Source organism: Melospiza georgiana, chromosome 3 (genome assembly GCF_028018845.1).
Source record: "Melospiza georgiana isolate bMelGeo1 chromosome 3, bMelGeo1.pri, whole genome shotgun sequence".
Lineage (NCBI taxonomy): Eukaryota > Metazoa > Chordata > Aves > Passeriformes > Passerellidae > Melospiza > Melospiza georgiana.
Window position 1 is genome coordinate 73,976,734 of NC_080432.1, and position 12,849 is coordinate 73,989,582.

General features: G+C 39.0%; 1 protein-coding gene across 3 annotated transcripts in view; it reads left to right on the top strand.

Moving 5' to 3' along the window:
- The window catches only part of LOC131082102 (protein SOGA3-like), a 53,535-nt gene that overhangs the window by 19,507 nt on the left and 21,179 nt on the right, over positions 1-12,849 (top strand). The window contains exons 5-7 of one of the 3 annotated variants that reach the window (XM_058021742.1): positions 8,832-8,903; positions 9,507-10,682; positions 11,961-12,297. In XM_058021742.1, coding sequence (XP_057877725.1) covers positions 8,832-8,903; positions 9,507-10,682; positions 11,961-12,071 — 1,359 coding nt within the window. In that variant the 3' untranslated portion in view covers positions 12,072-12,297. Of the gene's footprint in view, positions 1-8,831; positions 8,904-9,506; positions 10,683-11,960; positions 12,298-12,849 lie in introns of those variants that run through there. The other 2 variants (XM_058021741.1, XM_058021743.1) reach the window with 2 other exon arrangements.

The window sequence follows — 12,849 nt, forward strand, 5'->3', positions numbered from 1 at the left end:
GACACATGCAGTAGTGGGGAACACTGCCCAGCAAATGGCTTCTGTGTGCCATTGCTCAAGGCAGCCAGCTGATTCTTCATAAACTGGCAGTGTGCTGGCTGTGCTTTACCTCTGAACTGCCCTGGAAGAATATGACACTTCAGAATGGCATGTTCTCGCCCTCTTCTTTTAGACCCTGTCATCTTTTAGACCCTCTCATTCACACACATTTATAGCCATATGCTGTAATATGTGTCACTTGACAGGGGAATACCCAGCTATAGGTGTGCTGGGTTCTGGGATCAGCTCAGCAGCTCTTCTGAATCATGTGGAATCGATGCTAGCCAGGAATAATAGCACCAGGCTTTTGATGTTTTTGGGTTTTTTTTCATTTACTTCAGTGTTCATAGTATCAAGAAATGCAACCTCCTGGCATTAGAGAAATTCAGATTTTGATAATGTTCTATAGCTAAGAGTTCCAAGTACTGCATTTCTTATTTTGAAGTAAAAGGGAATGGATTAACCTCTTAGATGTGCAAGTGTGCTTTTTTGAAGTCTTTGTTTCTGCTTAGATTTTTTGACATATGATATGATTTCCCCTCTTTCCCCCTCATTGGTAGTATTAACAGCTGCCTATATCAAGACATGTAGAATAAAACCTGCAGGTATCAAGTCCCTTTTTCTTTGCTTGATCCTGGTTGCATGATTGTTTTAATTGACTTAGGCTAGCTTAGCAATGAATCCAGGTTAGGATAACAGCAAAGCCCTTTGCTTAGGTCACAGATGAGTACTTGCACTTAGAAGGTCTTTGCCATGCATCTGTTTCCATCAGTGTTGTCCGTAATGAGAGGACTCTGCCTCCCTGCAAAGCACGACTGATGATGACATCCAACTGCCCTGATTATCAGCAGTCTTTTAAATTACAGGCTGCTCTAAATTATTTTAAACTTACAGATGCTAGCAGTTTAAATCTTTTATTAAATGATTAATTAGAAGCACCAGTAACAGTCCTCCAGAACTACTTTTGAAATGGAATATTGCCTTGCTGATGCATATAAATACATGCAGAGATTTATTTTTCTTGTGATGGGCTTCCCAGGAGTATTGTTGCTCAGTTTCCAAATTTTGGTCAAGTTTCATGTGTTCAGAAATTACTGTAGAACTGTCCTATACAGTAAACCAGTCTGGTCTTCTGAATAACACAGGTCATAAAATACCCCAGATATTTTATTCAAACTGGCACCTACTTTTTAGAAAAGGGTGCTGGTCTGTGCTAAAAATTAACAGCTGAGAACAGTCTACCATAGTTCTTTGTGAACTGTCCCAGGAACAGGTAAAAATTTGCACCTCCCTTCTCATCTGAATTTACTGAAAGTTAGTTACCAGGCGGGAAACATACTTTTTTTCTGCCTTGCTAAATTCAAGACTCCATCATCAATGTTTTGGTGTTTGTATTTTTCTTTGTTTAAAATCTTCATGCTTAAGGTTGATATTATTTACCCATGTGAAAATGAAACATTTAACCTGGGTTAGGAATTTGACCTCTCTCAAAGGAGAAAGGTAGACACTACTTGGAAGTGAATTTTTCCACTTGCCTGAGGCTGGTTTGATTCTGTGGGAGGCACAGCCTTTCTACTCACTGCACAGCAAATCCCAGTTTTGATATCTGCATCCCACATTCATAAACCTTTTGGTCACAAAATTACACCTTGACATAATTTCAACTGATTATTGTCTATGACCCTGCAGGTTTTTTTTTTAGAGATATGGCTTTTCAAGAGATCTTCTCTATTCTCTAGGCAGTTCTCCTGTTGTATTAGCATAACTTTTGTTCCTTGTTCTTATATCTGTATCTTCATATTTAGTCATATTAAAACCGATTTTATTTGATTGCACAAAGGTTTGTATCAGTGACCTTCCTTTTCAATATTTAGTGTTTCTCCAACCTTTACCCTGCAGTCTTTATCCAATGTTATTTTATGGGCCTTCTTTCCAGTTAGTAAGAAAAATGTTAATTAGAGTAGAACCTAGAATTGATTCTTGCATAACCCCATTAGGGCTGCTGTGGTATTAATTTGCAGGTGATTTGCTGGTTCAGTGACATTTATGATAAATGCTGAAGAGTCAAATATTTGTTCATGATAGCTAATTAAAAATACATTCCAGTGATCAAATATTTATAATGAGTGGAAGACTGTCAAGCTTCTTTTCAGAATGAGATTTTCACATTTCTAGCAAAGGGAACATTTAATTAATAGTTTTAGGTCAACCTCTACATGAAGGTTTTAAGTCAGCCTAAGAGTCACAGCCCCTTTCCTTGCTGGGAGTAAGCATTTCCCATAAGAACCTGAGCAAGTTTCAGTTAGGGAGAAAAGTCATCATTTAGGAGGACAGGACATGGGGATCAAGTTTCAGGTCTTAGAGCTCCTAGAAGTTAGTGAAGCAGCTGGAGACTGCTCTAGCCAGGGCTGCAAGGTCCTCCTTCCCCTCATCTCCAGCCATTGTTGAAATACCAGGAAAAGTATGGGAGGCAGGCTTAGGTTATGTCAAATCAGACTGGTACCAGAGTAAGAAAAGTAGATGTGGGGCTGTCCAAACTTAGAAAACACCTTCCTTCCATTTCAGCTCTTAGTGTCCATGGTTTATTTTTTCTAGAGCACCTTCTTTACATGAGCTGCTCATCAAAATGTGTTTAGTTTGTGGCTGGATCACACTGGCATAACTTCAGAGCACTGCAGTCTGATCCTCTGTTTTCAATGACCAAACTTTCCTAACACCTTTGAAACTTCCCCATATGTTGTATTACAGAAAATACTTTTCAGCCAATTTACAAAGAGTTAGCTTTACAAAAGCACTTCCCCAAGTAAACACAGGCAAAAGACCAAGAGTAACAGAAGAATTCATCTTCAATTTTTGCATCCTTTCAAATGAACTCTAAAATATGATTTTTTGGTGAGATGTTCCTGTAAGTGGAAGTTGTCAGAAGGGCACAGTCTCAGAGGGTGAGCTTCACAGCTCCTTTCTCTGCTGTGCACCTACAGATGCCCCCGGGTGTGCCCCTGTTTGATGCTGTCCCACCCTGTGAATCCAGGTGAGGGACTGAAAGTGTTGTCTGTGCATTTAATGCAACTCTTGAGTATCAAATGAGCATGGACACCAATGGACATGTGTGATCAGCCCACAGCTTTGCAGAACTGCCTTTTCTATACATTTCCAATGAGCAGTGTAGAGGTGCACACTACATGCAGAATCATTCTTATTTTCCTTCTCACTACTTTTCATTTTTGACACAAATCGTTCTTGTTGTGGTATTGTAACTACAGCTTGGTTAATATATATGCATTTGTGCAACCAAGGCAATGAACCTCATCTGGTTGCTGGCACTTTCCTGTTCTCATGAAAATTTATTTAGAATCTCTTCTGAGATACCCTTCTAAGAAGACTGAAAAACTATGCATGTGGTACTGAGAGAAAAAACACTCTACATTGGATGAAATCTCTTATGTATTTAATTTATAATTGCTATATACATATCTGCGCCTGTGAATATTGCTATTGTTATGTGGTAGTGGTTTTAACTATGTTGATGGGCTGTCTGTCGTGCTGTCAGTCGCAGATAAAGGCTGGAGCAGTGCATTGTATTAGGCTTTGTGCAAACCCTGTCAAAAGGACTGAATCTCTTCTCTCAGAATAGACAAATAGCAGAGCTGGCAAATAAACACCAACTTAAGAAGCCCTAGGAAAAGTGTAACTATCATCAGTATGCAGCTTAATAACTTATTCCTGCACTTGCACTTCAAAATATTCATGATGTTCTGAGATCTTCTTTTACATTTCAGAATTAGGGAGCCAAGTGTAAGATGGTTGTGATTTCTGCATCCATAACAATCCTAGCTGGATAGCTTTGGGGAAATAACCATGTCTAGCTCTTCCATGCTTTGAAAGGTTCAAATGGCAGAAGACCTCTTCCTCCTCAGAGAAATTGCTTTCATTGTTTTGTGATATCCTGGTGGATGAAGGAGTGTGTAATCACAGAAAGCAAAGTATCAGTTTGGATGACTCTTTGACCAGGATGTAGTGAGAGCTTTGAAAGGGCGGCTTTCATCTAATGTCATTTTTTTGAATAAGGAAAAGAAGGAAGCAAATGTCATGGAAGCATAAATATGCTGCTTCGGTTATGCACTGCAAAGAATGCTTTTACCTAGTTATACCACAGTAGTTACAATGATATGCTCTAAAAATGTGGTTTATTTCAAACTGCAAAACATTTTTCTAGCTAAAGTGCAAATATTGCATATCTTTTTCCCTTCTTTTGTAATTTTTTTATTTAATTGATAAATGAATAATGGTAAAGGATCTGAAAGTGATAACTGAGATAACTCCTAAACAAATGCAAATGAAACAATACAAATATTGGAGGTCAGCTCCTCTTTTCTACAATATGAAGTCATTCAACTACATGAGAACTATTTTTCTTTCTCTAGTGAACATTTTTTAAATTTTGTATTGCTCCTCAGCAGTGTTTTTGAAACAAGGCAGTTTAAATATGAAAAGAGTGTTGGTACAGCTAATAGGGTTATGCTTAGTGTTTGCTTTGTGGACAGGTAGACTGTGCTTTTTGCATTTCAGTTATCCTCTGCTTTTTCATTTGTGGTTTATTTTTGCTAGCAAGTAGAGTACAGAAATATTCAAGACTCCTGCTCTTGAATGGTGGTAGAAAGAGTAAAGTATTGCATCATTCTGTGTGCTTGTGCTAATGACAGACAAAACCAGGGTATTGAACTGGCAAATTGCGCTAAGACTTGCAGAATAAGAAAGACATTTTAAAAACAAAGATTTGTTGTTGGTGTTATTGTTGGAAAATATAAATTTTCAGTTTGCCAATATAGATAGTGTCAATTTAGTTTTTTTTACATTAGACCCAGTGGCAGAAAACTAAAAAATCTGTCTTGTGTCTGATTTGATCCAGCTCTATGAGTTACACAGCCATATTGATTAAAGGGAAAGTGCAGAGAGAGGCTTAGGGCAAATTTACATTTCCCTGGTCATAGTCACTCTGTGCCACAAAGAGGCACAAGTTTGTGCAGCCCAAAAATTATTCAGTATTCATCAGCTTTTCAAGACTGTAAAGTGTAAAGTGTTGGGCTTACTCTGATTTTCAAAAGCACTGCAGGTGTGTCACAGCAGTTGGGAGTCAGCTAACCATAGCCAAATACAGCACAATTTTGTGCAGATGAGAAGGTTTGTGGTAGCTGTGGAGCTGCACACCCTTTGCCCTGTTCTGTGAGGAGGAAAAAAGGCTGTTGTGGGGTCTCTGCAGGAATAAATCTCTTGATATGTCAGGAATTCCTCCCATACTTGCCTAATGAGGGTTTTAGATAATATACCCCTAGATCAGGCTTGAAATAATCAAACCTAAGCATCTTGAAAAAATCTCAGTAGATTTTGCTTCAGGATTCTTTATTAATTGCCAAGACATCTACTGTAGCTTAGAATAAGGCAGGAAGAATTTGAGTTCATTTTATAGCTTTACTACTCAGTAGAGTGTGATGAAATTATCTCTATATTGTGTTATTCTCAGAGTAGATTTCAGATCTCTTTCCACCTGAGAAGCAGGGAGCATGACAGGTAATGTTAGGGCTGCACATTTGGCTTGCAATTTAGGGCTGGCAAGAGAAGGATTATGCCATCTTGAGAAGTGCTTAGCATCTCCAGCAAGACATTGGATAAACTCCAGTGAAGGTCACTGGAGAACTGATGCTGCTGAGCACCACAGCAGAATTGCCCTTACCTTGTGATCTGGTTGGCATCTAATACAAACCTCATCGGCAGTCTTCTCCTGGCTGTGGACACTTCTGAATACGATTGTTTTAATTATATGGAAAAAAAATTTATCTGAGCCCACAAACTCTCCTTCACAACTACAATTCTAGTGTATGAAGGGCAGATTTTTTGCTACAGTTGAGAAAGCAGCAGAGGTGGATTTTAGTGACAAGCAATGTACAGACAATTTTAGTAATGTCCAGTCTCAGTTTAGTATGAAGATTTGCGAGCAGGAGTCTGAGTTGTTATTTTTTCATTCTGCCATATGTTAGTTTGAACATATTTTTCTTTTTTCCATTTCGCTGTGATGAATTTCCTTGCTTATTTCATTAGCAGCAATCATTTTTTTCGTGTTGAAAATCGAACTGGAAGACTTCAGTAGAACAAGGCTTGAGAGAACTGATAGAAAGAGTAGCTACTGTAAATTGTGAAATGCACATCTGGAAGCAACTCTCAAAAATTTAGTATTTATACCAAAAATTTAATATTTATAGCAGAATATACTTCTTGATATGCGGCATTCTTTGTTTAGTGTGATATTGCCATTGCCTCAGTACCCTGACTTGATGTTGTAGGACACTGTGATAGTGAGGATATTTTCTGTCAGCTGAGATGTGTGAGATCTTAACCTCTAGTGATCAGAAATTGTCTCATGGTATTTTTCATATAAAAAGAGATTATACCAATTCCAACTGGGCCTAATCTGCTTACCCACATTATCCTGCTAATTGAATTGTGCTTGTTCTTCATTGCTTTCTGCTATAAAATATTTGGTAAATGCTGACATTTTGTTGGTGAACAATGCAAGCTCTAGAGAGTTAGCTATAATTCAAATAGAGCAGAACAGAAAGTAGTGCCTAATCATTACATAGCCACAACTACTGTTGTAATTTGAATGTTGCTATCCTGACTACTAAAAGGAACACCAAAAAAATAGAGCAAGAAAGGAGAAGAACAGGGGGTTGTGTTGCACATCAAACCTATAAAAGTGCTTTTTCTCATATCTCTTATCTTCTGAAAAGTTATAGGGTACAAAAGAAGTTTCAGCCCAGCATTTCAGAACTTCATTATTTCTGGAGAGATGCTGAGCTCAACAGGGTGAGCAAAAGGCACTTAGGTAATAAAGCAGAAATATAGTTTGGCTATAGCTTATTTATTTATCTATTTATTTATTTATTTAATAGTATTACTGTCAGTGAGTGGTAGTGGCATAAATACAGGGCAAGGAAAAGTTTGCATTGTAAACTGATTTGAAAAGGGTATTTTTCAAAGTGGTGATACATAGTAGTATAATTAATGGTAACCTATTCCTTTGGAAGTTTAGGGCTTTATTAACTTTCCAATTCTAACAGAAAACAACAAAACAACCCTTTCAAAAATACATGTACCATTTCTACAACAGGATAACGTGGCTGACTCTGGAAAAGAACCATTTTGTTTGTTTACTAGATTCCAGAGTTGCTGGGTTTATACTGAAAGGGCTAAATGAGTTAATTGAACTATTTTCATGTCTTTTCTGGATTCCATTAGAAGCCTGTGTTTTACAGCTATCCAGCTATCTGGATATGATCTTTGATTTGTCTTTTTTGTTTGGTCTACTGAGAGCATTCAATGTTTCCACAAGAGACGTAAAAAATTTATTTATGTGTGAGTCTTTCTGTGGCATTAACTTTTCCTTTCTAGTGCACAGTTCATGAGTGTAGGAGTTTCTAATAGAGTTGATCTGCAGAAGAAAGAGGATGATTAGTACCAGCAGGCAAATGGTGCACAGGATTGTTGTGTGCAGCATACCCACCCACTGTCCTCTATTTCTTGGGAGTTATGAACATATTTTACTTCCCAGTCTGTGGAACTGGACGGCTTTTAGGTGGATTCTCCCCCAGCTGGTGCAGGGAACAGTATGTTTCTCACAGGATGTTTCTACCAGAGCAGAGTCTCAGAAGGAGATGGTGTTGGTCATCCCTGTCCTGCCTTGTAGCCTACAGTTTACCTGGGGAACACAAAAACTGGGAACAGCTGCAAGTGGGGTGTTATGTATTAACATATTCTCTCATTCATGTGCCTCTCTCCTGCTGTTTTCTTGATGATCAGTATTGAGTGTTGCCAGTGGGATGGTGGCAGTTGTTTTCCACTGCTCCTGCTTTTCCATAACCAAGTTTCTGCTGTCAGCAACTACAAGTTTTTGCAGGATACAGTAGCTGGCTTCAATCCCAGTGCATCCTGCTCTGAAAGCAGGAGTTTCCTTTTTACTCTCTTGGGCTATATAGCAGATGAGAGGACACCAAAGAATCTCACTCATATGGTGGTGCAGACCTGTGTTTGTGTGTTTTGTGTGTTTCTGTTCTTGGGCTGGTATGATTTGTTTCTCTTTAGAATTTTGTAGTCCAAGCAGTTTTAAATGGCATTTACTTGAATATGATCTGAAAATAGAAGAAACCTAGTGACCAGAGCCATGTGTGAGTTTGTCCCTAGCGTACATTTAGGGAGGTGTGACTGCAGTGCACTGCAAAGTTGAAGCCTGAGGGTGGACACAGAGAAAGGTGTGCTTGTAGATGCCCACAGATCTTAGTGACACTGTTTTGTGTAGAAAGTCTAAGACTAAGGCTTTTTTGAAGTGCCCTGGCCCCACCAGGGTTAATATCAAATGGGGGAGCTGGGTTTCACTGTTTGTCTCAGCTTTCCCATCTGTAAGTTACCACTTGGGGTGCTCATTATCTTATCACTCTTGTCATGTATTAAACATTCGTAATGCACTAGTCTCAAAATGTGTTGAATAAAAAAGGTATCAGACTGATAATACTAAAACCTTATTTGTGTGCCATTGCTGTTTCATATGTGGGCTGGGTATATATATATATAAGATATATATCTTTCCTCTGTACTTGGTAACTCAAAAATTACAAGAAATTAATTCCTTTACAGTTGCATTTGATTTGCTCTGTTTTTAAAAGTAATGATATACAAATTAAATACATCTTTAGTATATCTTTAGAAAAAATTCAGTGCATGTCCTTTTGTTGTAATTGCAGCAATCACTGAAGAGGAGAGGAAGTAAAGACCTACCAAAATCAGAAAAAAAATCACAGCAGACACCAACAGAGGTAGGTTGCAAGTAACTGTAGCCTTGATTCCTATGGGAAGACTTTAGGGAACTGTGGAAATGGGGTACATGGTTTATGTATTTGCACCTGGCTTGCTTTTTGCTTTGCCCTTTGTTTTCCTTTGTGCTGTGAAATGGAAGAGCTCTTATCCCAGATCTGCAGTCAGGAACCACTAATCTCAACGACTCCCTAAACAAACTTGGTGCTGCAACAGAACCCACCAGCTTCCACCTACTCTGAATTTTAGGCAAAGTAAAATGGCAGCAGCAGTGAAACAAGATTTATAGGCTCTATTTGTGCTGACTGCAGGATTTTTGAACACTGTAAAGTCTGATAATGTTGTAAGCATAGAAAATATAAGGTTTTTTACAAACCCCCCTTTTCCCACCCTCTAAGGTACTTCTGGCGACTGTGCAAATTTTAGTCACAAGTAAAACAATATTTTCCCCTCTTTTTAATTTATTGATCAGTGAAAAAATATTGCAGAAAAATATCTTAGTATCTTAAGCCATGTACCTGTGATAATCTTGTAAATTAAGACAATCCCACTGGAGGTCTCCTGTTTGATTTCGAGTTTGTTCAAATACTGCTTTTTTTCCTAAGGACGACAATGAAGACCTGAAGTGCCAGCTACAGTTTGTCAAAGAAGAAGCAGCCTTGATGAGGAAGAAAATGGCTAAAATTGATAAAGAGAAAGACAGATTTGAACATGAGCTGCAAAAATACAGATCATTTTATGGGGATTTGGACAGTCCCTTGCCAAAAGGTGAAGCAGGTGGGCCACCTACCACAAGAGAAGCTGAACTCAAGCTTCGATTGAGGCTTGTGGAGGAGGAAGCTAACATTCTTGGGAGGAAAATAGTGGAACTAGAAGTAGAAAATAGAGGACTGAAAGCAGAGCTCGATGATTTAAGAGGAGATGATTTCTCAGGGACCACTAACCCACTCCTGGGAGAGCAGAATGAATCCCTGTCAGAATTACGACAGCATTTGCAGCTAGTAGAAGATGAAACAGAATTGCTGAGGAGAAATGTAGCTGATTTAGAAGAACAAAACAAACGCATAACAGCTGAGCTGAACAAATACAAGTACAAGTCTGGGGCCCATGAGAGCTCTAGGCACCATGACAATGCCAAGACGGAAGCATTACAGGAGGAGCTAAAAGCTGCACGAATGCAGATCAACGAGCTGAGTGGCAAAGTCATGCAGCTCCAGTATGAGAACAGAGTGCTGATGTCCAACATGCAGCGCTACGACCTGGCCTCTCACCTGGGGATCCGTGGCAGCCCCAGAGACAGCGATGCGGAAAGCGATGCGGGAAAAAAGGAGAGCGATGATGATTCCCGCCCCCCTCACCGCAAAAGGGAAGGTCCCATCGGTGGGGAAAGCGACTCCGAAGAGGTGCGCAACATCCGGTGCCTGACGCCCACCAGGTCTTTTTATCCGACGCCGTCGGGGTGGCAGAAGAGCTTCACTGACAGGCAGCAGATGAAGGACATTCGCTCCGAAGCCGAGCGGCTGGGCAAGACAATAGACCGCCTCATTTCCGACACGAGCACCATCATCACAGAGGCAAGAATTTATGTGGCCAACGGGGACCTCTTTGGGCTGATGGACGAGGAGGATGATGGCAGCAGGATACGTGAGCACGAGCTCCTCTACCGCATCAACGCGCAGATGAAGGCCTTCAGGAAGGAGCTCCAGGCTTTCATCGACAGACTGGAAGTTCCAAAGTCTTCGGATGATCGAAGTGCAGATGAACCTTTGTCAGTGAGTCAGGTAGACTTTTACTTATTACGGCCTACAGGTAAAAAGGCTCTGCCAAGCAAATTAAACCTCAAATTTGATTTATGGCACAAAAAGAAAATTCTTTATTCTAGGCAGTGAACAAAAATCACTGTTTCCTATATTACCTGAAATTCTTATTTGGCCATATGAAAACATACTCTACCAATAGAGTTGTTTGTGAACAGTGAATAAATCTGGTCTCCTTAAAATTAAAATTATGCTCTAGGAGACAGAACATTTTACTCCTTTTTGGCTTTGCAATTGCATTTGACAGAGTTGGGCCTTCATTGCCACTAAAGGCAGTGCAAATGGTATTTTTGGTGCTTATGAACATGATTGTTTTCTTAGTGGATGGGTTCTTATTAAATGGATAAAAGGGAAATTTTATTAATTTTAAACAGGAGGAAATACTAAATTTCAAAAACTGTAGAGAATATGGCAAACCACAGATTAAAAGAAACCATATAAATCTACTTTATAGAGACACAGAGCCACACAGTAATGTGAATATTGTAGTTGCTGTAATAGATTGCATCTTGTTGAAGGCCTACTTGCATGCAGCAGTAACAAGCATCTTTGTTGTGGTTTGTTTTTGTGCAGAATTGTTTCAGAGAGGTTTTGGGGAGCAAACTCCTTGCTGACTCAAGATCTTTTGCCATGAAAAATGAAAATTATCTACCCTTATCTTATCATGCAATCCTATAGTTGGCATATCTTGTTATTGCTAATGAAGTTATCCAATGTTTTGTAAGTCTCTTGCTGTGGTAATTTACTTTGTGCTGTCTTGCTAGTTTACAGTCGAAGTAGTTGCCAGGTGAAGCTGAAAGCTATTCTTATTCCTATGCTGACTAATTAGTCTTTTGTTTCCTTGTATCAGAAAGTCACAGACGCAGTGAGTTTAAAGCTAATCAATTACTATACATGTATTGCATGAAATCAAACAGACGGCATTTAGCATGCTCACTTTCTGATCTAGCACTAGTTCTGAGCTTGTAGAGCTCCCATTGGCTTAAAGGCAGAGCACTGCATGGACCTACACAAATTTAAAACAAACTAATTAGTAATTTCTCTAAACAAATAATAAAATTGAACATTTAACCATTGGATATTTCAGGGCTTGACCATGCAGAACTCCTACTGAAGTAAATGGGAGATGGGCACTTGGTCCCTCCACAAGCATATTCTGATTCACTATTTATTTTGTTGAAACTTTGGACTTGCTATTCCATTAATTGACTGTTCTCTTTGTCTTTGTATTTACTTTCCCAGATGTTCCAGCCTATCATTTTACTTATTCTCATCCTTGTATTATTTTCATCCCTTTCATACACAACAATATTTAAACTTGTCTTCCTTTTTACACTGTTTTTTGTACTGTAAGTCATTCATCATTTACTGTTCATTGTAGTGTTATTTTCAGTTTGTTTATTTTGTCCACCCTCCAAGATAAGAACTGCAAGAGACATAGTTTCTGTAATAGCCACTGCTGTAAAAACACTGAAGACTACTTGTTTGCCAAAACCAAAGCCAAACCAAAAGAACTGCAAAAAAACATACCAAAAAGTCACCCAGTTGAATAGGAAACCTGCTCACCATAGTATTCCAGGTAAGCAAGCAGAAAATGGAGTCTTTTACTTTGTCTGGTTTTATAATTTTTGAATAATAATTTCCTGAGGACTGGAACCAATTTAATATTCCTTAATTTGCACCAAATCAGAAACAAACCAGAAAAATGCAGAGTGGGTGTGAGGACTCTGTTACTTTCCTCTTCCCACTCCTAGAAAAAGAATTTGTATTCCAGCCACATAAGAATGGTAATGCCACTTTGTGTGTGTATTCTGCAGTTTTATATCAGAGCTTGTATGAATATTTTGCATAATAGTGATGATAATGTTTTTCAGCACTGTATTATGTGCGTTAGGCCCCAGTCAAAATGGTTGCTGTATAGAGCACTATATCTGCAATGGTGGCCAGGAACTGGAGCCTCTGAGAATGAGAATGCACAAGGAGAAGGTATCAGAGTAGCTGAGGAGTCTTCTGAGAGATATAGGCTGGCTGCATTCTCTGTGCTCTAGAAAAATGGCCATGCTACATCCCCAGATTTGAGCAGGACTTTTAAATGGACATGGCAACTCTTGGTTTGCTGAGTGACCCCTGC